Source organism: Nerophis ophidion, linkage group LG02, assembly GCF_033978795.1.
Source record: "Nerophis ophidion isolate RoL-2023_Sa linkage group LG02, RoL_Noph_v1.0, whole genome shotgun sequence".
NCBI classification, from domain to species: domain Eukaryota; kingdom Metazoa; phylum Chordata; class Actinopteri; order Syngnathiformes; family Syngnathidae; genus Nerophis; species Nerophis ophidion.
Genome location: NC_084612.1, coordinates 40,457,640 through 40,483,935, shown reverse-complemented (window position 1 = coordinate 40,483,935; position 26,296 = coordinate 40,457,640). Strand labels below are relative to the sequence as shown.

General features: G+C 40.5%; 2 protein-coding genes across 2 annotated transcripts in view; one reads left to right on the top strand and one right to left on the bottom strand.

Moving 5' to 3' along the window:
• The first annotated feature begins 4,424 nt into the window (after nucleotides 1-4,424).
• Nucleotides 4,425-22,658, top strand: dtwd1 (DTW domain containing 1). The gene is made up of 5 exons (XM_061883655.1): nucleotides 4,425-4,587; nucleotides 5,862-6,155; nucleotides 6,308-6,445; nucleotides 21,864-22,140; nucleotides 22,208-22,658. The coding sequence occupies exons 2-5, from the start codon at nucleotides 5,898-5,900 to the stop codon at nucleotides 22,456-22,458; spliced, it is 924 nt and encodes a 307-aa protein (XP_061739639.1). The 5' UTR covers nucleotides 4,425-4,587; nucleotides 5,862-5,897; the 3' UTR covers nucleotides 22,459-22,658.
• A 134-nt stretch (nucleotides 22,659-22,792) lies between these two features.
• The window catches only part of LOC133540733 (NAD(P) transhydrogenase, mitochondrial-like), a 46,588-nt gene continuing 43,084 nt past the window's right edge, over nucleotides 22,793-26,296 (bottom strand). The window contains exons 19-22 of the mRNA XM_061883595.1: nucleotides 25,984-26,065; nucleotides 25,775-25,893; nucleotides 25,392-25,507; nucleotides 22,793-25,294 (exon numbers count right to left, since the gene is read on the bottom strand). Coding sequence (XP_061739579.1) covers nucleotides 25,148-25,294; nucleotides 25,392-25,507; nucleotides 25,775-25,893; nucleotides 25,984-26,065 — 464 coding nt within the window. The 3' untranslated portion in view covers nucleotides 22,793-25,147. The remainder of the gene's footprint in view (nucleotides 25,295-25,391; nucleotides 25,508-25,774; nucleotides 25,894-25,983; nucleotides 26,066-26,296) is intronic.

Sequence of the window (26,296 nt, the reverse complement as noted above, 5' to 3'; positions counted from 1 at the left end):
TCAGGAGCAAGGGTGAAGTGTCTTGCTCAGGACACAACGGACGTGACGAGGTTGGTACTAGGTGGGATTTGAACCAGTGACCCTCGGGTTGCGCACGGCCACTCTCCCACTGCACCACGCCGTCCCAAATGTATCAGAGGTTGACCAGGTTCTATTAGTTTAAACGTCCGTCAGTAACTCTCTGACCAAACTTGTGTGTTAAATGCAACAAATCAGCTAGAGTTTGTTTGTTGTTCAATGTACAGTTCCTTTGTGATAATAATGACACCATGGTGACTCAATAAAGATTTCGAATGGTTCACAGTATGATATTTTGTGTGGCTGCATGAAGGCACAGAGCCACATGTGGTACCTATTACCAACTTCCCCTGTGCAGACAAGGTCAGGTCTGACAGTGTGAGGGGCACCTTGGGAAGGGGGTGGGGGGGGAGGGAGGGTGCTGGCAAGTACAAATCAATTTGCAGGGAGGCCACAAAGTCTTGTGCAATGTGAAAAGGTGTTTTTGGAGTAGCTGGGAAACAAATCGCTAAACCAAAGGCCTTCCTTATTAGGTCATTAATTTGTAAAAAAATAATTTGTGGTTATAAAACATGGGGAATACTGTATTACATAAAGAGGTGGGAAAGAGGCAGCAACACAACCTCAAAAATAACACTTTGTCCAACAGTGAAAAAAAAACATTTTTTTTTTCATTTTTTTACAACGCTATAATCCTATTATTGGCAAATGCAAAAGTATACTTGAAATACCTGAGCTGTGATCAAAACGCCGTAAAGGATAGCTGCAATATTTCATTACCCATTGAAACTTTTTACATGCAACAGCATTTTAGGGCCTAAGAAAATAACATTGGAGTTTCAAAATAGTTTTTTTTTTTTCAAACCAACACATATCCGTGCAGCATGTCATTTTCTGCCTGTGCTTGAGGGTATTTTTCTAGGTACGGCGGCGATGACCAAGAAGAACACGGAGTTGGAATATAATTATATTCATAGCATAGCTCGGTTGGTAGAGCGGCCGTGCCAGCAACTTGAGAGTTGCAGGTTCGATTCCCGCTTCTGCCATCCTAGTCACTGCCGTTGTGTCCTTGGGCAAGACCCTTTACCCACCTGCTCCCAGTGCCACGCACACTGGTTTAAATGTAACTTTGATATTGGGTTTCACTATGTAAAGCGCTTTGAGTCACTAGAGAAAAGCGCTATATAAATATAATTCACTTCAATTACAACACTTTATGTACATACTTATATACATATTTATATAATATTTACACATTTATATTATATGTAACTACAAGCTCCATTCACAGACAGAGTCCCATTGCTTTTATGAGCGGTCGAGCGAGTCAAAAGCCGGAAAAAAAATAAAAATAATAATAAAAATAATTTTATTTTTTTATTTTTTTATTTTATTTGTGGCGGCCGTAATTTTTTCGTGGCGGGCCGCCACAAATAAATGAATGTTCGGGAAACCCTGAACTAGAGAAAAGACTTTACAGTAAGTTGTAAATTGAGTATATGTTTTAGCGAGGCATATACTAACATTACCTCTGTTATAACGTCATTAATGACTAAAATGTGCATATATTACTGTAGTAATGTCTCACTCCCACACGCACACACACAGACATACACACCAACTACGGTTGTAGATAGTCTAAAAATAGCTGCGAAATAAATCAGAAAAGTTACTCTTCAGTTGTACTGTCATCAAATACTGACTACTGTTTCACTTACTTACTCAAGTATTGTTTGGATGATTAATTTCAGCGACGGGCCGTGCGTTTCCCACCCAGGCCTCCAGTGACGTCTGACTTCAATGATTACCTCTCAAAATACCATCATTGATGTCACCACATGACCATTGCTGGAGAAATACTACCGTGCATTGAATCACCACCAGTAGTGTACATAACGGGTTATTTTCTGGCGCATTCAAATATCAATAAACCCGCATTAGCAATTAAAACAAATCTTATGTGGTACTGTAAAAATTAAAATTGCAAAAATCATATGAAACGTGAAAAAATAAATAAATGAAATATCTGATAGGTTGATAGGCAACACTAAATTGGCCCTAGTGTGTGAATGTGAGTGTGAATGTTGTCCGTCTATCTGTGTTGGCCCTGCGATGAGGTGGCGACTTGTCCAGGGTGTACACTGCCTTCCGCCCGATTGTAGCTGACATAAGCACCAGTGCCCCCCGCGACCCCAAAGGTATTTTTGGGTTCATTGAGGTTAGCTAATTTTACTTGTTTTGGAAAGTCTTGACAAGCCAAATGTTCTTCATCTATTGGCAGATAATTTTGCTTAGTTCGTATAAAATACCCATAGTTTTTGTATTTTTTTTTTGTTTTGTTTTTGAACACTGACTTTTTGCAGTGTGGCTGGGCATAGATGGTTTATAAAATTTAAAAAGTAAATTCTGTAGATAAAAAATAAATAAATACAATAAAGTAGTAGGCCTTTGTATCAATCGAAACATGCGGTTATTACTGAATACAGACCATAGTAAAACATAAAAAATAACAAACTTTATTTTTGCGTTAATAGGGTGGCAATACAAACTATTTACCACAGGCTTCATTTGCTTAAGGCAGTGTTTTTCAACCTATTTTTGAGCCAAGGCACATTTTCTGCATTGAAAAAAATCTGGCGGCACACCACCATTAGAAATCACTAAAAAACAAAACTCAGTTAACAGTAAAAAGTCATTATCGCAATTGTTGGATATGACTTTTAACCATAACCCAGCATGCATCAATATGGCTCTGGTCTCAAAGTAGGTGTACTGTCACCACCTGTCACATCACACCTTGACTTTTTTTGAGTTTTTGGGTGTTTTCCTGTGTGTAGTGTTTTAGTTCTTGTCTTGTGCTCCTATTTTGGTGGCTTTTTCCCCTTTTTTTGGTATTTTCCTGTAGCAATTTCATGTCTTTCTTTGAGTGATAGTTCTCCCATCTACGGTATTTTGTTTTAGCAATCAAAAATATTTCAGTTGTTTTTATCCTTCTTTGTGGGGATGTACATTGTGGACGTCGTCTTTGCTCCGCAGTAATTAAGTCTTTGCTGTCGTTCAGCATTCTGTTTCTGTTTACTTTATAGCCTGTTTGGTTTTAGTTTCGTTCTGCATAGCCTTCCCTAAGCTTGAATGCCTTTTTTTAGGGGCACTAATTTTTCGTTTATTTTTGGTATAAGCATTAGACACCTTTTTACCTTCACACTGCCTCCCGCTGTTTCCGACATCTACAAAGCAATTAGTTACCGGCTGCCACCAACTGATATGGAAGAGTATTACACAATTACTCTGCCAAGCTCTAGACAGCACCGACACTCATCAACAACACATTATTTGCAGACTATAATTACTGGTTTGTAGGGCTGCGAATATTTGGGTGTCCCACGATTCGATAATATATCGATTTTTTCGATTCAACGCGATTCTCGGTTAAAAAATGATATTTTTCCAATTCAAAACGATTCTGTATTCTTTCAATACATAGGATTTCAGCAGGATCTACCCCAGTCTGCTGACATGTTAGCAGAGTAGTAGATTTTTTAAAAAAAGCTTTTATAATTGAAAAGGACAATGTTTTATCAACTGATTGCAATAATGTACATTTGTTTTAACTATTAAACGAACCAAAAATATGACTTATTTCATCTTTGTGAAAACATTGGAGACAGTGTGTTGTCAAGCTTATGAGATGTGATGCAAGTGTAAGTCACTGTGACACTATTGTTCTTTTTTTATTTTTATAAGTGTCTAATGATAATGTCATTGAGGGATTTAAATCACTGCTATGCTGAAATTATAACTAATATTGATACTGTTGTTGATAATATTCATTTTTGTTTCACTACTTTTGGTCTGTTCTGTGTCTCCTCTCAATTGCTCTGTTTATTGCAGTTCTGAGTGTCACTGGGTCAGGTTTGGTTTTGGAATTGGATTGCATTGTTATGGTATTGCTGTGTATTGTTTTGTTGGATTGATTAAAAATATATATATATCGATATTTTAAAAAATGAGAATCGATTCTGAATCGCACCACGAGAGAATCGCAATTCGTATTCGAATCGATTTTTTCCCACACCCCTTCTGGTTTGCTAAATTTTTTAACCCACATAGGTGAATTTAGATAATCTCCCACGGCACACCAGACTGTATCTCACGGCACACTAGTATGCCGCGGCACAGTGGTTAAAAAACCCTGACCGTATTTTATCTGGCTTTAACAGCTTTTATAAAGGACATGTTTTAATATATTGTAGGTAATACAATAGAGAAAGGGAAATCCTGGAAAGTAAGTTAACAAAAGAGAAGATTGGGTTAAGTGTTATAAAGCATAATACACATATTAAAAAAAAAAAAAAAAAACACTGGGCTAAATAAAATAATAGAGTAGGGATCCACCTCGGTCCACACGCCATTTCAGTAGGTGGCGGTAATGCGCACCAGAAAGGTTTCTTGCTAACCGCCATTAAACAAAAGAAGAAGAATAGGCAGACGAAGATGAAACTCGCCGTTAAACCTTATTCATTCTCTTCTTGGTGACGTCTCGTCGCCTCGTGATTTGTCGTGGTGCATGTAAGTGGTACATATAAGTGCAACACACTTGTTGCTCGCGTCAGAGACTGCGTGGTTGTCAACACGAACGCTGCTTGTCCATGCTATCAGCTAACCATGCTAGCCCATGTGACGTGTGGCAACTTCACGTTCATACAACTCTGTGATATAAGTCAACGTGTAGTAGCGATCGAAGTGTTGCTGAACGTATATTCTTCAACATAATACAAAAATACTCTGCTTATGAAGCCACGACTAGCCAGTGCATTTTGTGTTTGCATAAAATTGTAATTAGTGAAGCATCCATCCATTTCTACCGTCTGCCCCTTTCGGGGTCGCTAGAGCCTATCTCAGCTGTATTCCAAGCATCCATCCATCCATTTTCTACCGCTTGACACTTTTGGGGTCGCAGGGGGTTTTGGAGCCGATCTCTGCGGCATTCGGGCGGAAGGCGGTGTACACCGTGGTCAAGTCACCACCTCAACACAAGGCCAACACAGATAGACAGACAACATTCACACTCACATTCAAACACTAGGCATCCATCCATCCATTTCCTACCGCTTGTCCCCCTTGGGGTCGCAGAGGGTGTTGGAGCCTATCTCAGTTACAATCGGGTTGAAGGCGAGGTAAACCCTGGACAAGTTGCCACCTCATCGCAGGGCCAACACAGACAACATTCACACTCACATTCACACACTAGGCATGTTCTTCTTAATTGTTACATTGGCATATGTTTAATATTGGATTGAGCATGGGTCATTTGCTATGAAGTATTAGTATTAGTATTGCTAAATAGCTGCTACAGTGTGAGATGAATCTTTTGTCAAGCACCGAAGAAAACGCTTTTAACAATGTGGTGCAGGGGTTAGTGCATGTGCCTCACAGTTCAAAGATCCTGAGCAGTCCTGGGTTCAATCCCGGGCTCGGGATCTTTCTTTGTGGAGTGTGCATGTTCTCCCTGTGACTGCGTGGGTTCCCTCCGGGTACTCCGGTTTCCTCCCACCTCCAAAGACATGCACCTGGGGATAGGTTGATTGGCAACACTAAATTGGCCCTAGTGTGTGAATGTGAGTGTGAATGTTGTCTGTCTATCTGTGTTGGCCCTGCGATGAGGTGGCGACTTGTCCAGGGTGTACCCGCCTTCCGCATGATTGATGCTGAGATAGGCTCCAGCACCCCCCACGAGCCCAAAAAGGGACAAGCGGTAGGAAATGGATGGACAGTACAAATATGTATTGTTATAGTATACAGGTATGTCTCCTAACTGAAAGCTAAATGTGTCCCTCTTGCAGAGCTATACATATTTGGTCCACATTACAAGAGGAAGCATGAGCAGCATGGCTGAAGGCCTGAGTCTTCATGCTCAATGCTGTGATAAAACAACGGTCTCCAGCCATCTTGCAGACACTCGTGAGCTCTCCAAGCCGCCTCTTCAAGGACTGAAATTGGCATCCCATGCGGTGCTGGAGAAAGTGCAACAGAGGGGCAGGTCAAAGTGTGCTAAATGTGGAGGATCAAGGATGTTCTTCTGCTACACATGCTGCTTATTAGTGGACGTCAATCTGCAAGAAATCCCCACCGTCAAGGTCGGTATAAAAAGTTTTTGTTGTTTGTTCTTTGCAGCCTTCAGCAAAAGTCCTCTTGATGATTTGAATGTAATGGAAATGTTATGACTTTTTGCGTGAGTTTTATTAAACGCTGCAGTCGGTGAGTTTGAATGACATGAGTTGTCTTTTAGCTTCCAGTAAAGATAGACATCATCAAGCACCCTAACGAGACAGATGGCAAGAGCACTGCTGTTCATGCCAAGATTCTTGCACCGAGCGATGTCACCATATACACCTACCCCTGCATTCCTGAGTTTGATCAAGACAAGGTTGGTATACACTTGTAGTTGCATGTATAGTAGTACCTCAATTAGTGAGCTTAATTGGTTCTGTTATAAAGCTCTTTTCTCAAAACACTTGTATTTCAAACCAACGCTGCTTTTACGCCCACCTTTTTCCTTCCCATGGTTAGAAATCAAAGTTATGTGGAACTTTACCTATTAAAGACAGCGAGTAAAACCAACTGTTTTGTGCAGATCTTGGGTTAACTGTGGCATTTGCTACACCAACTAATGGCAGAGATGCTTGTAACTGAAAGTTTTGCTTGCAACTTAAATCATAACAATTTTCTGAGTGACAGCTCTTATCTCGAAACATTTTTAGTTAAGGTACCACTGTATTAGAATTTACCTGATACCCATTTTTTTTCCCCACTGTGGTCTGTGGTGAATGTCGCAAGCACATCCCTGTTTGTTTTTTTGTTTGAAACCAAAAAAAACATTCTTGTTGACATGAGGAGAGAGAAGTCTAAATCGATTCCAATGAAATTATTCACGAACCATGTTTTCATACTGTATGACATTTCAAGAATATTATACAACATATACAAATGATATAGTTGTCTCTATAGAAGAAAAAAAGCTTACTTTTTTATGCAGCATATAAGAACGCCAAAGATGTCCAGAATTTAAAAACTAACTTGATTGGTTATTTTTTTACAAATTACATTTGCCCTTAAGGGACAAGAAGGTAGAGGAGAAAAAGAAAAGAAACGGCAGATCAACTGGTCTAAAAATGGGGTCTATTTAAAGGCCAGAGTATACAAATGAGTTTTAAGATGAGGTAGCATTTTGAACTGTTACCGGGAGGGCATTCCAGAGTACTGACTTTTTTTGGGCTCTGGGAATCACTAATAAGCCAGAGTCCTTTGAACGCAGATTTCTTGCCGGTACATATGGTACAGTACACTCGGCAAGATAGGCCGGAACTAGACCGTGTAGTATTTTATACGTAAGTAGTAAAACCTTAAAGTCACATCTTAAGTGCACAGGAAGCCAGTGCAGGTGAGCCAGTATAGGCGTAATAATATAATCACACTTTCTTGTTCTTGTCAAAAGTCTAGCAGCCGCATTTTGTACCAACTGCAATTGTTTAATACTAGACATGGAGAGACCCGAAAATAATACGTTACAGTAATCGAGACAACACGTAACAAACGCATGGATAATGATCTCAGCGTCTTTAGTGGACAAAATGGAACAAATTTTAGCGATATTACGGAGATGAAATAAGGCCGTTTTAGTAACGCTTTTAATGTGTAACTCAAACGAGAGAGTCGGGTCGAAGATAATACCCAGATTTTTACCGAGTCACCTTGCTTAATTGTTTGGTTGTCAAATGTTAAAGTTGTATTATTAAATAGAGGTCGGTGTCTAGCAGGACTGATTATAAGCATTTCCGATTTCCTGGCATTGATTTGCAAAAAGTTGGCGGACATCCATTGTTTAATTTCATTAAGACACGCCTCCAGCTGACTACAATCCGGCGTGTTGGTCAGCTTTAGGGGCATGTAGAGTTGGGTGTCATCAGCATAACAGTGGAAGCTAACACCGTATTTGCGTATGATGTCACCTAGCGGCAGCATGTAGATGCTGAAGAATGCAGGGCCAAGGACCGAACCCTGGGGAACTCCACACGTTACCTTAACATAGTCCGAGGTCACATTGTTTTGGGAGACGCACTGCATCCTGTCAGTAAGATAAGAGTTAAACCAAGACAGGGCTAAGTCTGACATTAGGGGTGTAACGGTACACAAAAATTTCGGTTCAGAAGTCACGGTAATTTTCGGTACAGTAAGAAAACAACAAAATATAAATTTTTGGGGTTATTTATTTATCAAATTTGTAAACAATGGCATAACATACATATAGACAAAGGGTCCATTGCCAGGGTTAATACATATATAACATATATAAAATAAAAACTAAATAAGGCTCAGAATGGTTTCTTAACAAAACTTTTCTACATATATAGTGCTTTTTTGGATTGATTGATTTAGACTTTCATTAGTAGATTGTACACTACATACAATTGACCACTAAATGCTAACACCCCAATAAGTTTTTCAACTTGTTTAAGACGGGGTTCACGTTTATCAACACCGCCCGCCGTTTTTTGTAGACATGTTCCATAAATATTGATGTTAAAGATTTATTTTTTTGTGAAGAAATGTTTAGAATGAAGTTCATGAATCCAGATGGATCTCTATTACAATCCCCAAAGACGGCACTTTAAGTTGATGATTACTTCTAGGGCTGGGTGATATAGATAGATAGATAGATAGTACTTTATTGATTCCTTCAGGAGAGTTCCTTCAGGAAAATTAAAATTCCAGCAGCAGTGTACAGAGTTGAGATCAATTTAAAGAAAAAAGTAAAAAGTAAATAATGGGGGTTTAAAAGGAAACAAAATAGAAAAATATTACAAAAAGAATAAAAACAATGGGAATAACAATATAACAGTAAAATAAGAATATAACAAGACAAAGTAGGCAGTAGTGACCATGTTATGAAAACGTATTGCACTGTTAATGTTTTGCATCCCCTGTCATCCTAATACCCCCCGTCCCCCGTCCCAGAGAGGAGTTGTACAGTCTAATGGCGTGTGGGACAAAGGAGTTCTTGAGTCTATTAGTCCTGCACTTGGGATGAAGCAGTCTAGCACTGAACAGGCTTCTCTGGCTACTGATAACGCTATGCAGAGGGTGACTGGCATCATCCAGGATGCTCACTAGTTTGTCCACAGTCCTCTTCTCTGCCACCTTCACCAGTGAGTCCAGTTTCATTCCGATTGTAGAACCGGCCCGCCTGATCAGTTTCTCAAGTCTGGAGCTTTCCTTCTTAGATGTACTGCCCCCCCAGCACACTACCATGTAGAACAGAACACTGGCAACCACAGACTGGTAGTACATCCACAGGAGTTTTCTACAAATGTTGAAGGAGTGCAGTCTCCTGAGGAAGTACAGCCTGCTCTGTCCTTTCTTGTACTGGTGGTCCGTGTTAACAGTCCAGTCCAGCTTATTGTCCACCCAAACCCCGAGGTACTTGAATGAGTCCACAGTCTGTACCTCAACTCCCTCGATCACAATAGGTTGTGACCGTGGACTCGACCTCCCAAAGTCAATGACCAGCTCCTTGGTCTTTGACGGATTGAGCTGCAAGACGTTCGTGTGGCACCAGACAACAAAGTCCCTCACCAGGTTCCGAAACTCCTCCTCTCTGCCGTCCCTGATGCACCCGACGATGGCTGTGTCATCCGCATACCTCTGGATGTGACACAGCTCTGAGTTGTAGCAGAAGTCAGTGGTGTACAGGGTGAAGAGAAGAGGGGCCAGCACCGTTCCCTGCGGTGCTCCGGTGCTGCTGATCACAGTGTCAGACGTGATGTCCATCAGTCTGACGTACTGTGGCCTGTCGGTGAGGTAGTTCAAAATCCAGGCAACCAGGCAGGGGTCCACTTGCATTTTGTAGAGCTTGTCCTGAAGGAGGCGGGGCTGGATGGTATTAAAGGCACTCGAGAAGTCCAGGAACAGGATCCTCACAGTGCCATTTCCCTTATCCAGGTGTGAGTGGGCTCGATGCAGCAGGTAAAGGATAGCATCCTCCACACCAACGCCTTCCTGGTACGCAAACTGCAGGCTGTCCTGGGCATGTTGCACCTGTGGTCTGAGCAGGCTGAGAAATAGCCGCTCCAATGTCTTCATTAGATGAGAGGTGAGCGCCACTGGTCTGTAGTCGTTCAGCTCACTGGGGCCGTTCTTTTTGGGAACTGGAACGATGCATGACGTCTTCCAGAGGGTGGGCACTCTTCCCAGCTGCAGGCTGAGGTTGAAGATCCTTTGAAGTGGTTCACCCAGTTCTGCAGCACAGGTCTTCAGGAGTCGGGGGCACAGCTTGTCTGGGCCTGCTGCTTTCCTTGGCTGTAGCTTCCTCAGTTGACCTCTGACCTGGTCCGCAGAGATGACTAATGTCTGCGTAGAGGTGGTGGAGGGGGGTGCTGTCATGGCTGGGGGGGAGGTGCGTTGAGGGGAGCAGAAGAGGGGTTGGCTGTGATGGGAAGTGGGGGACGGAGAGGACACGGGCTGGTTAAACCGGTTAAAGAAGTTATTCATCTCATTGGCCCTCTCTATTGTCCCCACAACAGCTCTGGTCTTTGTCTTGTAGCCTGTGATGGTTTTCACACCTTCCCAGACCTCCCTCATGTTGTTCTGCTGCAGCTTCTGCTCCAGCTTCTTCCTGTAGCTGTCCTTAGCCTCCCTCACGCGTCGTTTCACCTCAAGCTGTGCTGCTCTCATTGCCTCCCTGTCTCCACTCCTGAAGGCAGCTTTCTTCTTGTTGAGGACAGCTTTAACTTCTTGTGTTACCCAGGGTTTGTTATTAGGGTAGCACCGAACAGTCTTAGCAGGGCAGATCACGTCCACGCAGAAGTTGAGGTAATCTGTGAGACAGTGAGTCAGCCCATCAATGTCCTCACCCTGTGGAAGCAGCACGTCCCAGTCTGTGGTGTTGTAGCAGTCTCTGAGGGCATCTTCCAATTCAGGGGACCACTTCCTCACATAGCAAGTGTTAACAGGCTGTCTTTGGACCATGGGGGTGTATTTTGGCCGCAAATGAACAAGATTGTGGTCAGACTTCCCTAGTGGGGGTAGGGGTGTGACCTTGTATGCATCCCTGACATTAGAATACAGTAGGTCAATTGTCCTGTTGTTTCTCGTGGGACAATCCACAGCCTGGTAAAAAGCAGCTAATGTTGAGTCCAAAGTAGCATGATTGAAGTCCCCAGAAATGATGAAAAAAGCCTCAGGATGTTTTGTCTGTAGCCTTGATGTGATGATGTGTGATATCGATATATACAATATATCGCGGGGTTGTCTCTGTGCGATATTGAAAATGACTATATCGTGATATTCGAGTATACGTTCACACGCAGGACTTTTAGCTGCGGGCATACACTTCAGGCTCTTCTCGCAGACAAGCAGGCGCACATTCTTACAAACTGTCACGTCACATACACGCCCTCGCAGTTGCAGGGCAGAGAGGTAGCGGCGGAGCTAACGTTAGCTGCCAACGTAGCCGTACGAGAGAAAGAAGGTGCGGACCTGATAACAAATGAAGGAAGACTAAATTCCCAATAATAACAGCAGGGTTTCCATCGTCTGGCGGTGGTTCGGCTTCAATTGGGAGTATGTCGAACAGACAACCGTAATTTGTGTGGGGGGGAAAGTGTTGCTATAAAAAGTAGCTTACTGCTAACATGTAGCATCATTTGTAAAGTCACTCGCTAGAGAATGAAGATAATTTCATAACCTTAGTAACATACCACATAGTGAAGGACAAATACTATTTGATTTCCTATTATGCAGCTCATTTTTATTTGACACTTAAAATGTCTCTGACAATCTTGCGCTTTATGTTTTGGAAATGACTTGAATGTTTGTGCCATTGCTTAATAACTTTAATATATACATTTTTGGTCAATTGACTTAGTTGTGATTTCCCTCTCTGCATGAAAGTTTAAAAGTAACATATATTAATGCGGTATGAAGAAGAATGTTTTAGATAGATAGTACTTTATTGGATTTTAATGTATACACATAGAATCATCATACTGCTGTGATTATATGCATCAAGTGTTCATTCAAGGCCAAGGCAAAATATCGTAATGTATATCGTATACCGCGATATGGTCTAAAAATATCGAGATATTAAAAAAGGCAATATCGGCCAGCCCTAATTACTTCTATGTGTAGAAATCTTTATTTATAATTAAATCACTTGTTTCTTTTTCAACAAGTTTTTTGTTATTTTTATATCTTTCTTTTCAAATAGGTCAAGAAAGACAACTACAAATGAGCAATATTTTGCACTGTTATACAATTGAATAAATCAGAAACTGATGACATAGAGCTGTATTTTACTTCTTTATCTGTTTTTTTAACCAAAAATGCTTTGCTCTGACTAGGGGGTACTTCAATTAAAAAAAAAATTCACATGGGGTAGGTAAATCACTGAAAAAAGGTTGACAACCACTGTGTTATGAGAGTAGCGTATGTGTGTGTGTGGCCCTTTAATTTGTGACAGCATGTGACGTCAGTGAGTGTGCGGCGAGCGAGGTGAGGGAGCGGTAGAGCGCAGGAGTGGCTAGTGTTTTGTTGGATTGGCTATGTGCTAGACTTCAATAAAGCCACGATTTGCAACTAATCGCTGGACTCTTCATTTACCCTGGATTCCGGAGCTGTGGAGACCAGTGTTAATTTTGTTGACGAAAAATTTTCTTTATAGTTATCGTCAACGACCTTTTTTTTCTGACTAAAACAAGACAATAACTAAATAAAAAATAATTTACGTGGACTAAGACAATGAGGAGGTGTATTGACATATTCGTCAACGAATAAAAACGAGACGAAAATGTCTGCCAGAGACGAGATCCTATTGGAACTAATTTCGTTAGGAAGAGGCGGGAGGAGTTGGGAAGAGAACCAATCAGAGCGACGTGGTAAGGAAGTTACGTAAACGTAGTTTGCGTTTGAGACTGACCCGGGAATGCGCTGCAGAAGACAACATGTCAACGCCGGGGAGGAAGAGGAGAGAGGACATATGGGGAAATTTTATATTTGACGTCAAAGATAACAAGACGCAGTGTAAGAAATGCAGCGCGAGGATTACGGGGAAAAACACAACAAACTTGAAGCGACATTTACAGTCGAATCACCCCGAAATCCACACACGGGTAGGCATTTTCAACAACATACAACTCACTCGACGTTATCCCGTTTATTACACGGCTTACTCGGGAAATACTAAATTTGAGACATGATTTTCATCAAAATACGACTTGTATCGGTGATTTTTCCGCTGTTTTGCTTCGACTTTCAGAAATTGAAGGGAAAGTTTACATATTACCCTTTAGTCGACTAAATCTACTGTAGTTTTCGTCGACTATAATCTTATGATATTTTGTCAGCTAAAACTAGACTAAAACTAAAACAATTTAAATAACTAAATAATGACTAAAACTAAATTACATTTTAGTCAAAAGACTATGATTAAAACTAAATCAAATTTTGTTGTCAAAATTAACACTGGTGGAGACCCACTGCCGGGTAGAGTGAAGGTTTGTTTGCGCAAGGGAGACACTATGGGAGCTTTAAGCAGGAAAGGTGCAACACATATGACGTGTTGTCAGAAGCAGTTGCTGAACAATCTTGGCAAACGTCCGCCCTCCATTGTTGTATCGCCTAGCCAAAGTGTTTCCAAACGGGAGATCTTAACGAGGCAGGAGGGTCTTCCAGCTCTGGCATTAACATGTTGTCCTAGCCTGCTAGCTGCTAGCATCTCTACTTGTTCGGTACACCTTCGGACCGAAACCCCCGTACCGAAACGGTTCAATACAAATACACGTACCGTTACACCCCTATCTGACATACCTACTCGTGTTTTGATACGCTCTAATAAAATATTATGATCGACGGTATTGAAAGCAGCGCTAAGATCGAGGAGCAGCAACATAGATGACTCTTTAGAATCCATTGTTAGCAATAGATCATTAGTCATTTTTGCGAGGGCTGTCTCCGTAGAGTGATTTGCCCTGAAACCGGATTGAAAGGTTTCACATAGATTGTTAGACGCTAAGTGTTCATTTAGCTGCTCTGCAACAATTTTTTTCGAGGATTTTCGAAAGAAAAGGAAGGTGAGAGACCGGTCGGTAGTTTACCATGAGGTCAGGATCGGGGTTATGTCTTTTAGAGAGAGGATGAATAACCGCTTTTTTTAATTCTGGGGAACAGTGCCAGAGGAAAGTGATACAGTTGTGATCAATATTATTCAACCCCAACACAATTTTGGTGTTTTAGCAAGTTGGACGTTTATTCCGTATTTTGTTTATAGTCATATCAAAGAAAGATGTGTCAAATAGACGAATGCAACTTAAATTGTAACACTGTATTTTACAAAATACCAAAAAAGGAAATTTTTCTTAATATCTCATTGACAAAATTATTCAACCCCCTCATTACATGCATCATTAGTACTTAGTAGAACACCCTTTGGCAGTAATTACATCCTTCAAACGTGATACATAACCGGACACAAGCTTCTTGCAACGATCTACAGGTATTTTAGCCCATTCCTCTTGGTCAAAGGCCTCCAGTTCATTCATATTCTTGGGCTTGCGTGCTGCAACTGCCTCCTTCAAGTCCCACCACAGGTTTTCTGTAGGATTTAGGTCTGGCGACTGTGAAGGACACTCCAGAGTCTTCCAGCCCTACTTCTGCAACCACTCTGATGTTGATTTGGAGGTATGCTTGGGATCGTTGTCCTGTTGGAAGGTCCAACGTCTCCCAAGCCTCAGCTTCGTCACTGACTTCATGACATTTGCAGCTAATATATCCTGGTAGGAAATTTAATTCATAATGCCTTGAACGCGCTGGAGATTACCGGTACTTGAGGCAGAGAAACAGCCCCAGAGCATGACTGACCGCCCACCATGCTTAACAGTAGGATAGGTGTTCTTCTCTGTGTAAGCTTCATTTTTTTCTCCTCCAGGCGAAAAGTTTATTTATAGGCCCAAACAGTTCCACTTTTGTCTCATCACTCCATAGAACAGTTTCCCAAAACCTTTGGGGTTTGTCCAGATGATTTTTGCCATACTGGAGTCTATTTTTTCTTGTGCCTGGTAGTCAGAGGTGGTGTGCGCCTGGGAGTTCTGGCATGGAGGCCTTCATCTCGTAGTGCGCGCCTAATTGTCTGGGACGAAACCTGCGTTCCCCCCTCAGCAATATCCTGTTGTAGTTCCTCATCTGTTACCCGGGGGTTTTTCACCACTGTACGCTTCAAATGCCGGACAGCAGTTGCACACAGCATCCTCTTTCTACCACGCCAAGGTAGTGTTTCCACTGTGCCTTTAGCTTTAAACTTGCTAATTATGCTCCCAACTGTCTCTTGGAATGTGTAATGTCTTTCCTATTTTCTTATATCCATATCCTTTCTTATGAAGAGAAATTACCTCCTCTCTTGACTTCTTTGACCACTCCCTGGACTTCACCATGTTGCAAATACACCATTGACCATCTACAACAGGGGTCACCAACCTTTTTGAAACCAAGAGCTACTTCTTGGGTCCTGATTAATGCGAATGGCTACTAGTTTGATACACACTTAAATAAATTGCTAGAAATAGCCAATTTGCTCAATTTACCTTTAATTAAAAAAATATATATACATGTATGTATATATATATATATATATATATATATAATAAATTTATATTTTTGTCTGTCATTCTGTCCTACATTTTTTTTTTCTTTTACGGAAGTTTTTTTTTTGTAGAGAATTAATAATGAAAAAAACACTCAATTGGACAGTTTAAAAAAGGAGAAAACAGGAAAAAAATGAAAATGTAATTTTGAAACATAGTTTATCTTCAATTTTGACTCTTTAAAATTCAAAATACAACCAAAAAAAAGAAGAGGAAAAACTACCTAATTCGAATCTTTTTGAAAAAATTAAAAAAATAATTTATGGAACATCAATCGTAATTTTTCCTAATTTAGATTAATTTTAGAATTTTGATGACATGTTTTTAAATAGTTTAAAATCCAATCTTCACTTTGTTAGAATATATAACAAATTGGACCAAGCCATATTTTTAACAAAGACAAACCATTATTTCTTCTAGATTTTCCAGAATAGATTTTTTTAAAGAAATTCAAAAGACTTTGAATTAAGATTTAAATGTGATTCTAAAGATGTTCTAGATTTGCCAGAATAATATTTTGGAATTTTAATCATAATACATTTGAAGAAATATTTCACAAATATTCTTCGTCAAAAAAACAGAAGCTAAAATGAAAAATTAAATTAAAATATATTTATTATTCTTTACAATAAAAAAAATAAATTTACTTGAACATTGAATGCGTGGGTTCCCTCCGAGTACTCCGGCTTCCTCCCACTTCCAAAGACATGCACCTGGGGATAGGTTGATTGGCAACACTAAATTGGCCCTAGTGTGTGAATGTGAGTGTGAATGTTGTCTGTCTATCTGTGTTGGCCCTGCGATGAGGTGGCGACTTGTCCAGGGTGTACCCTGCCTTCCGCCCGATTGTAGCTGAGATAGGCACCAGCGCCCCCCGCGACCCCGAAAGGGAATAAGCGGTAGAAAATGGATGGATGGATGGATGGATTGATTTAAATTGTCAGGAAAGAAGAGGAAGGAATTTGAAAGGTAAAAAGGTATATTTGTTTAAAAATCCTAAAATCATTTTTAAGGGTGTATTTTTTCTCTAAAATTGTCTTTCTGAAAGTTATAATAAATGAATTTATTTAAACAAGTGAAGACCAAGTCTTTAAAATATTTTCTTGGATTTTCAAATTCTATTTGAGTTTCGTCCCTCTTAGAATTAAAAATGTCGAGCAAAGCGAGACCAGCTTGCTAGTAAATAAATAAATTAGAAAAAATAGAGACAGCTCACTGGTAAGTGCTGCTATTTGAGCTATTTTTAGAACAGGCCAACAGGCGACTCATCTGGTCCTTACGGGCGACCTAGTGCCCGCGGGCACCGCGTTGGTGACCCCTGATCTACAAGAAGCTGGTTTTAATCACATCTCCAGGTGTTTTCAACACCTGATTGAAAAGATCTTGTTCAAATTCTGTTCTTAAGAGTTATGATCTTCAAGGGGTTGAATCATTTTGTCAATGAGATATTAAGAGAAATGACACTGGTATGTTACAAAATTTAATGTTGTAATTCAAGTTGCATCCGTCTATTTAATGCATCTTTATTTGACATGACTATAAACAAAATACGGAATAAATGTCCAACTTGCTAAAACACCAAAATTGTGTGGAGGTTGAATAATTTTGATCACAACTGTAAGTTTTTAATATTTAGCACTGATGGACCTAATATTACAAAGAGCTCCTTGATAAGTTTCCCAGGAATTGGGTCAAGTAAACATCTATCCATCCATTTTCTACCGCTTATTCCCTTTTGGGGTCGCGGGGGGCGCTGGCGCCTATCTCAGCTACAATCAGGCGGAAAGCGGGTTACACCCTGGACAAGTCGCCACCTCATCGCAGGGCCAACACAGACAGACAGACATTCCCACTCACATTCACACACTAGGGCCAATTTAGTGTTGCCAATCAACCTATCCCCAGGTGCATGTTTTTGGAGGTGGGAGGAAGCCGTAGTACCCGGAGGGAACCCACGCAGTCACGGGGAGAACATGCAAACTCCACACAGAAAGATCCCGAGCCTGGGATTGAACCCCGGACCGCAGGACCTTCGTATTGTGAGGCAGACCTCTGCCACCGTGAAGCCCCTAAGCATGCGTTTATAAGTTATTAAACTATCACTCCATGCTTGATGGAAAACCTCAAGTTTAGTCACGCGCCATTTGCGTTCCAGCTTTCTAAAAGATAATTTATGAGCTTTATTTTGTTCTGTAAACCAGGGGGTACACCTTTTCGGAGCCTTTTTTAACTTCAGCGGTGCTATACTATCAATGGTTTCGCGCAGGGCGTTGTTAAAGTTGTTAGTGAGGTTATCCATAGAGCCCACATACTTTAGGAATGGTGGCATTACTGAGGGCAGTAGGCCAGCAAGAGTCATCGTTGTGGCAGCATTAATGTTGCGGCTGCTAAAGCAGTTATTATTATTATTAGCTTTCCGAACATGAGTCTGAACTTCAAATTTTATAAGGTAATGATCGGACATTACTTTATTACACGGGAGTATCATAACTTTGGAAACGGTGATACCCCTGACAAGTACTAGGTCTATCGTATTACTGTTGCGATGCATGGGTTCATTTATTATTTGTGTAAGACCACAGCTATCAATTATAGTCTAGCGCGCCACGCACGGTGGGTCCGATGGGGTATTCATATGGATATTAAAGTCCCCGATTATAATTATATTATCGGCGTGCATCACTAGATCAGCAATGAACTCTGAGAATTCACTGATAAAGTTTGAATAGGGCCCTGGGGGACGGTAGATAACAGCCAGGTATAGAGGCAGCGGTGTGACAGACCTCATAGTAAGCACCTCAAAACAAATTATATTTATTATTTAGGTTTGGACTAATGTTGAAGTTTTCGTTGTATATTAGTGCGACCCCCCCCACCCCTTTTAAGGGGAAGGGCAATGTGCGCATTCGTATTGTTAGGAGGAGATGCCTCATTTAGCGCAAAAAGTCGTCTGGTTCAAGCCAGGTTTCGCTGAGACCGATGACGTTAAGATTGTTGTCTCTAATGACCTCATTAACTAATAACGTTTTGGGAGACAATGATCTTATGTTTTAAAAGCCCATTTTATGGGTAGTGGGCTGTTTTAAGGAGTATTTGATCAAATTATCCGTAGTAGCAATATTAATAATGTTGCGTTTATTATGCGCAGTGCACTTAAAATAATTACGACCATATCTAGGAATTGATATGACAGGATTTTTCAGATTGTTTGCTTGGTGCTGCGATAAACTGAACGCATCATAATTTGCCACCTCAGTAGAACGCATGTCCAACTCTGACAGTCATAGCAGAAAAAACATTATGTGAGTTGTGTATTATTCTAAGAGAATTGCTATGTGTGGAGGGATTATCCAGCCTGGCGCTGGCTAGTTTTAACTTAACTTACTCCTCACCCAGTTTAGCAGGCTCTGTAATTGCCTGTGACCAGGCTTGCTCTAGTGTAGTTAGTCAAGTGTGACTCAAACAATAGTCTGTGTGACTCAAACAATAGTCTATGTTCCTAGACATTATGATGGCGCCTTCCCGTTTAGGGTGAAGGCTGTCTCTCATCAGCAAGCCAAGTTTGCCCCAGAAAGAGGGCCAATTATCAATATACGTTAGTCCCTTTTGTCTACAGAAGCTAGACAGCCACTTATTAAGCGAGACTAATCTGCTATATCTTTCATCATTGCCTCTCGCAAGCAAGGAGCCAGAGACAATTACTTGATGCCTGGACATCTTTCTAGCGAGATCACAAGTCCTGGCTATGTTTCTCTTTATCTCTGACTGTCTCAACCTAGTGTCTTTGGAGCCAACGTGTACAACTATGTTGGCATAACTAGTGGTGCGATTAGCCTGTCGTACATGTTTATAAGGTCTGTTGCCAGTTAGCTCCCTAAGATTAGCCTCAATGTCAGGTGCTCTGCCCCGGGAATACACTTAATTGTGGCTGGTTTGGTAAGCTTTATGTTTCAGGTGATGGAGTCCCCTATGACCAAAGTGTGGTGCTCGGTGGACTGGGGTGTAGGACTACCTAAAGCAGTGGTTCCCAAAGTGGGCGGTACCGCCCCCCTGGGGGCGGTGGAAAGATCTGGGGGGGCGGTAGGGGGGCGGCAGTCCAAAGTCGAAGTCAGAAGTTCGAACGTTTGTTCGACGATTTGTACACAACACGTGCAGCAGGACGAGTCAGTGGACGACGCATCAGGGTCCAGTTACCACACGCCGCTCTGGCCCAGTCAGATCCGACAGCATAGACTACAAAAGCAAAAGCTCAGGTTTGTAATTTCAAGCTTGTAATGTTCAGAATTTTCAAAAAGTCATATCAAGATTTTTGGTTACAAAAAAAAAATCTCTGACTGCTATCAAGTGCTGTGGAACAAGGTCAAGATGTACTTTATTGCCTTCCCAACATCATATTTAGTAGAATGGGGCTTCAGTGCAGTCGCCTTGCTTCTTTCCAAGCAAAGAAACTGACTGAAAATTACTGACTGCGGGGATCTACGACTTCTTCTTAGTGAGTTCCAGCCTGATGTTGAGAAGCCTATGTCCCTGCACCAAGCACATCCATCCCATTAATATTAAGTGTGAGACAATGAAGGTTACTGGTGGAATGTTTATTTACCATTCTGTTGCTGAAACAGTTAAAACTGCTAAAAAATAAATTGGTTTACTAAATTGGGTTTTGGGGGGAGGGGGGGGGGGCGCTAGGAATTCACTGGGGAGCCAAGGGGGCGCCAGCCTGCAAAAGTTTGGGAACCATTGACCTAAAGGGAGCTGTAGATGTTTGTTTTACCCATTTAGGATAATTAAGTTATTGACCTTTTAATTACAATGGTAAAAAAACAAACACTACAGTAATGCAAAATGTTTATTGCGTTTGAAAGGGTTACTTGTGTTATTTCAATATATTATGGTTACATTAGTGGCTAATTTGGCCACAATTTGACTTTTTAACTAGTCAACATTTTTATTGTTAAATGCTTACAATTTTGTCCTAACAGACAATTGCATGCTTTTGACTATATCAAATAATAATCTGCAGTAGGATACGGGGATTAAATTTGTTTCAAGTTGCATTAAAAAATATTTAACGCCTGCAGAAATCCTGATTAAGTATTTATGTTAATGTATTTCTGCAAAATTCTGCACCAAGTGGTAATTGAGCCTGAGTTTGTGATCCACCACACATTTCAATGACAATGGATGTCAGCTGAAAACATTTTTAATACATTCTGGGCCTAATTTACTAATGTCTAAATACCACATGTTAAACGGTGTGTGCAATGGTAATGTGGCACAGACCGCCTTGTCTAAATGGACTGTGTGTGCATACAGGGCTTTCACCACAAAAATGATCATAATTGTACGATCATGTTATCATGCTCATATTTGTGTGCGATGTGTTAAACCAGCAGCACACGTCAATAATCTTGTCGCAATCTAGACAAAAAAAAAACACTTGCACACTGACAGTTAATTCTGTGCGTGAGGCTGTGGATCGCATCACTAGCGCACTCATGCATCTGGACTTCCTCATGCAAGAAAAGGCACAATAAAAAACGTCTTCATGTTGGAGATATATCATAGTATTAGATTTCCTAAATTAAAAATAAAGTCAGCAGACACCAAAATGCATCAATTCAATTAAATATCAGCTCTATTAGTCATCCAGCAGCTATACAGTTATAAAAGGAATTTGTTGGCTAGAAAACATGTCTAATATTTTTTTATTTCTGACAGTCCAAAATTTGGTCATACACACATGGGACGGAGGATTCTCGTTTGTACAATGTCTGTCTTTGCAGCGCGAGCACAGATTCCGCAGCCGTGTGCATAACTGTCAGTTTGCACATCCTGCTGACATGTGCTAAATAAAACGCTAAATAGTGCTCGCGAAACGGTGATGAGTGTTGATCAATCGCATTGCGCGTGATAAATATTTATATTTGCAATTTCTCCTCCCAGCATTGTGTGCATTTTGATCATCAGCATATATTTTGCATAATAATTAAGACAAAATGGATTGCACGGCTTATTCTGCTCACTTAACAGACGCAATCCACTTTGTACACGTTTAATAGATTAGCTTTGTGTCTGCTATTAGGTTTGCATGTGTTCTAGTACACGCAAACCTTTAGTAAATAAGGCCCTCTGTATTCTACATACACTCTTTAGGTTGTGTTGGTGTTCCCTGGTCCAGGCGCTGTCACAGTACAGGACATGATGCAATGTTTGCACGAGAAGACATTTGACCCCTCTGGTGAACCGTGGTTAAAGAGGCGGAAAATAGACAACGCAACAGCGGCCACACACACTGCAGAGGACCCAGAGTCAGGGACCACAAATGAAACAAAATGCTCAGAATCAAGGGCACATCCCCTTCAAAGGGTGGTCTTCATCGACAGCACATGGAACCAGACCAACAAAATCAGCACAGATGAGAGGCTACAAGGTACTTAAAGATTAATTTTGTGTGACAGTTATGTTCATGACATCAGAGTACTGTTTTCATCTTTCAGACCTGCTACAAGTGGAGCTGAAAACGAGGAAAACATGTTTCTGGCGCTCTCAAAAGGGCAAACCAGACACCTACCTGGCGACTATTGAAGCGATCTACTATTTCCTCAAAGACTTTCATGAGCAATGCCTTGCTCAAGACTACAATGGAGAGTACGATAACCTTCTCTTTTTCTACTCCTACCTGCATTCTGTGGTCAACAAGTCTATGGCTGGAAAGAGGGAATCTGACAGAAGAAAAGAAAAACTGTAAGACTAAGCTTGGACATCCTTTTTTCAAGTTTAATTTTTTGTCTGGGACAGTATTTTGAGTTAAATGGACAGTGACACATTTTGATCGTGTTCATCCATCCATCCATTTTCTAAAATTAAAATGGTTTACAATGACACATAAGCCTGGTTGCTACGTGAAAACAATTATTGACAGTAGAATAAACATGGCTCTAAAACTAACATGTGCTATTTTGTTATTGTTATTGATGCATTTGCATAGTTCCCATAAACCAAAGAAGATTCTGGCTATCAAACTACAAGCTCCAGTAGTTTTCAAATAAAAGCAAGGCTTGAATTAATTAAAAAAACAAATACACTTTTTCAAGACCATTTATTTTACAATGGTGCACATTTCAAATAAACCTAAAAGAACCAAAATCACTTAAAGATTATACATTTGTATGTCAAATATTTGTGTTACTGTATTGATCTGCTTGTTTTACATTTATATGTACAGTAGAGACATTTATAGATACAAACAAAATGTTGCACATAAGGACTTCTCTTCAAGCAAGTCAAAAAAAAATGTTACACAACAGAAACCCACTGGGGCAAAAACATCCCAAATGTTTGGCAATTTAGCAAAACCAGGAAAAATAAATATTTTAAGATTATCGATCAAGTATTGAAGTCAAACAACTGTCGAGCAGCTAAGTATCTTTTTTTATTGCAGTCTACTAGGATTTTTAAAGTAATTTATAATGTAAAAAAAAACGAGGGGCTGTTGAGGTCAATACCATAATCTGAATTTAATAAGCACAACAGGAGTCATACATTTAAATATATTTTATTTACAAACCAGTACATATGACATAATGTTCTACATTCCCCTTAATTTTTTTGTTAAAGAGGCTGTTAGCAACTTTTTCAAAGTTCCATTTTTCAAACCCAAAAACATAACACTACCAGCTAGCTTATGTTGTCATGGTTTAAAGGGGAACTGGATTTTTTGGGGAATTTTGCCTGTCATTCACAATCCTTATGTTAGACAAGCACATAAGTTTTTCTTTTCTGTTTTTAAATGCATTTTTAAGTCTTTAATAAATGCAAACAAATTGTGCTTCCAATGGTGTCCATGAAAGTCGCTGTATTCTTCTTGTAAATGATAAATGGGTTGTACTTGTATAGCGCTTTTCTACCTTCAAGGTACTCAAAGCGCTTTGACACTACTTCCACATTTACCCATTCACACACTGATGGAGGGAGCTGCCATGCAAGGCGCCAACCAGCACCCATCAGGAGCAAGGGTGAAGTGTCTTGCTCAGAACACAACGGACGTGACGAGGTTGGTTCTAGGTGGGATTTGAACCAGTGACCCTCGGGTTGCGCACGGGCACTATCCCACTGCGCCACGCCGTCCCTAAAGCCCTTATAATACATCCTTACACCTCCATTAAGGTTTTATATACATGATGTAAGTATATGTGGAATGCAGTAACAGGCACATTCACAATAACGTAATATTTACGTATTTTGCTTAATGTAAGCATGCGGCGGCGCAATTACTTAAATGCATCACGATGTCAGTTTTTTTTCTTCAACATGTCTTGATTTTTACTCACTGCAGACTTCATGAGAGCCAACAAACATAATAAAAAATCACTTACTGTACAAGGTCTGATCTCACTGCAATACCGCTTGCTAGGATGTTCATATATTCCCGTTAAGTTGAAAAATGACTCAGTAACCAAGCATCTTTACTTGTTTTTCTCACCATTTCAGAGTCTAAATTGGATGCCAAAGTTGACCAACTTTTCAGATTATGTCCTTTTCCTTCGATCTCTGTGAGAGACATTATCATTGGTCTAAAATTAACTTTCACCAGCTCCGAGGTGACAAAAGCAGCTCGCTATCGGATGTCAATACAGCAGCGCAAGCTGGTTACCTCTGTGATTATGTCGCAGCTATAAAGACTTTGTCTGCATTAGCGCTTATAATACCAAAATCACTAATACTTGGTTAATATTCAGGTCACAAAAATGATTGCTGGGTAGTTATTTGGAGGGCTTTATGGGTGTACTAGAAGACCTCTCATTGACTCCGTTGTAAGTAGACTATTATTTACAAGTTAAAATTTAAAAAAAAATCTGTATTCTTGTCTCTCATAATGATTGTGAATGATTGGCAAAAAATAAAAATGCAGTACCCCTTTAAGGGAAAATTTTGATTTAAAAAAAAAAACAAAAAACGTGTCCATACATTTTACAATGACTACCGTAATTATACTGAATGAAAATTGCTCGTCTGTCTGAATTTGATTGGCATTCATGCACATGTACATGAAGGCAGCACATACCCAAAATTAGTCCCAGAGTAGCAACTAACAATTTATACTCATGTTGTAAAAGTTGACTATACATTCAATGACAGCTAACATTGGCTATCCAAATTGCTATCCTTAGATAACAATACACAAAGATAATCTGTGTGGACGTGTTACTTACATGTCATTACATGCTAAAAGGGCAAGTATAATGCTTAAAACATTGGAAAGTTAGCACCCTTTAGGTATCTGTATATATTTGAAACAGCCCCTTTAACTATAATCTACTTTTGTAGAGCTTAACATTATCCATTACAATTCATAGACTGATACTTAGGTGCCAAAACTGGGGTTGGAGACAACAGTTTAAACTAAGGAGCAACATGTAGTCAGCTGGTGAGAGCACCTAGTAGTAGACCTCTCTAATCTTTGCTTGGAGGCTGTCACATGTCTTCTTAGCATCACCCAGCAACATTGAAGTGTTAGGCTTGTAGAAAATGGGGTTATCTACTGCAGCGTAACCCACACCCAAGGTCCGCTTCATCACAATTACCTGGTGTAACAGGGTGAAAAAAGTGTTGGTTAGGATGAAAAACACAATGCGAAAGTCAAATCATCACCTAACATATTTAGTTTGAAACTGGACCAACCTGTTTGGACTTCCACACCTCCAGGACGGGCATACCAGCAATGATGGAGTTTGGATCCTCTTGAGCAGCAGAGTTAACAGTGTCATTGGCACCGATGACCATTGTCAGGTCCGTCTCTGTGGGTCACATGCATTTACATGACATCACACAAACCCCCACACTCTTGGTAAATCCCGAGGGCCACTTAGCGCTCTAATAAACACAACCGTGTGTGCCTGCATGGAAATTCTGATTACTGCCACAACACAACAAGAGGCTGATCCAAGTAAAAATGGAAAAAATGTGATGGACCTCTACAAAATGGATGTAATTTTAGTCAACACCTTACAGCTGAAGAGCATGCTCCTTGTGGAATACTGTACAGTACTGTGGAAAAAGCTTACCTGGAAAGTCTTCATTGATCTCATCCATCTCTAAAACCACATCATACGGAACACCTGCCTCAGCCAAGAGGACGTTCAGCTGGCCTGGCATACGGCCCGCCACTGGATGGATACCAAACCTAAGTAGAACAGATGCACACAATCATCATTGCAAATGTATCCGTTTATTGCAAAACAATGAAGGAACTCATCAGAATATATTCTGTCACCTGACAGTCTTGCCTTGTTCCTTTAACATCTTCACCATGTCTGCAATCGGGTACTGAGCTTTTGCTGCACACAACCCCCAACCTAAATACAGAAAAACAATCAAACCTAAAACAGTGCCACAAATTATCGTGACTATTTGTAACCTTGAAACAAGTGAGTGAGTGTAGAGTTTGAGCAGGAAATAATATTTTGCTGTTCTTTTCTTGGTTGTTACAGCTTTTCAAATAGAGAGATAAGAAAGGGTTTTCCTAGAGTCCCAAAAGAAGGAGTTCATAAAGGTAAAGTTGGGGGCGGGGGAATGGCGTCAAAGAA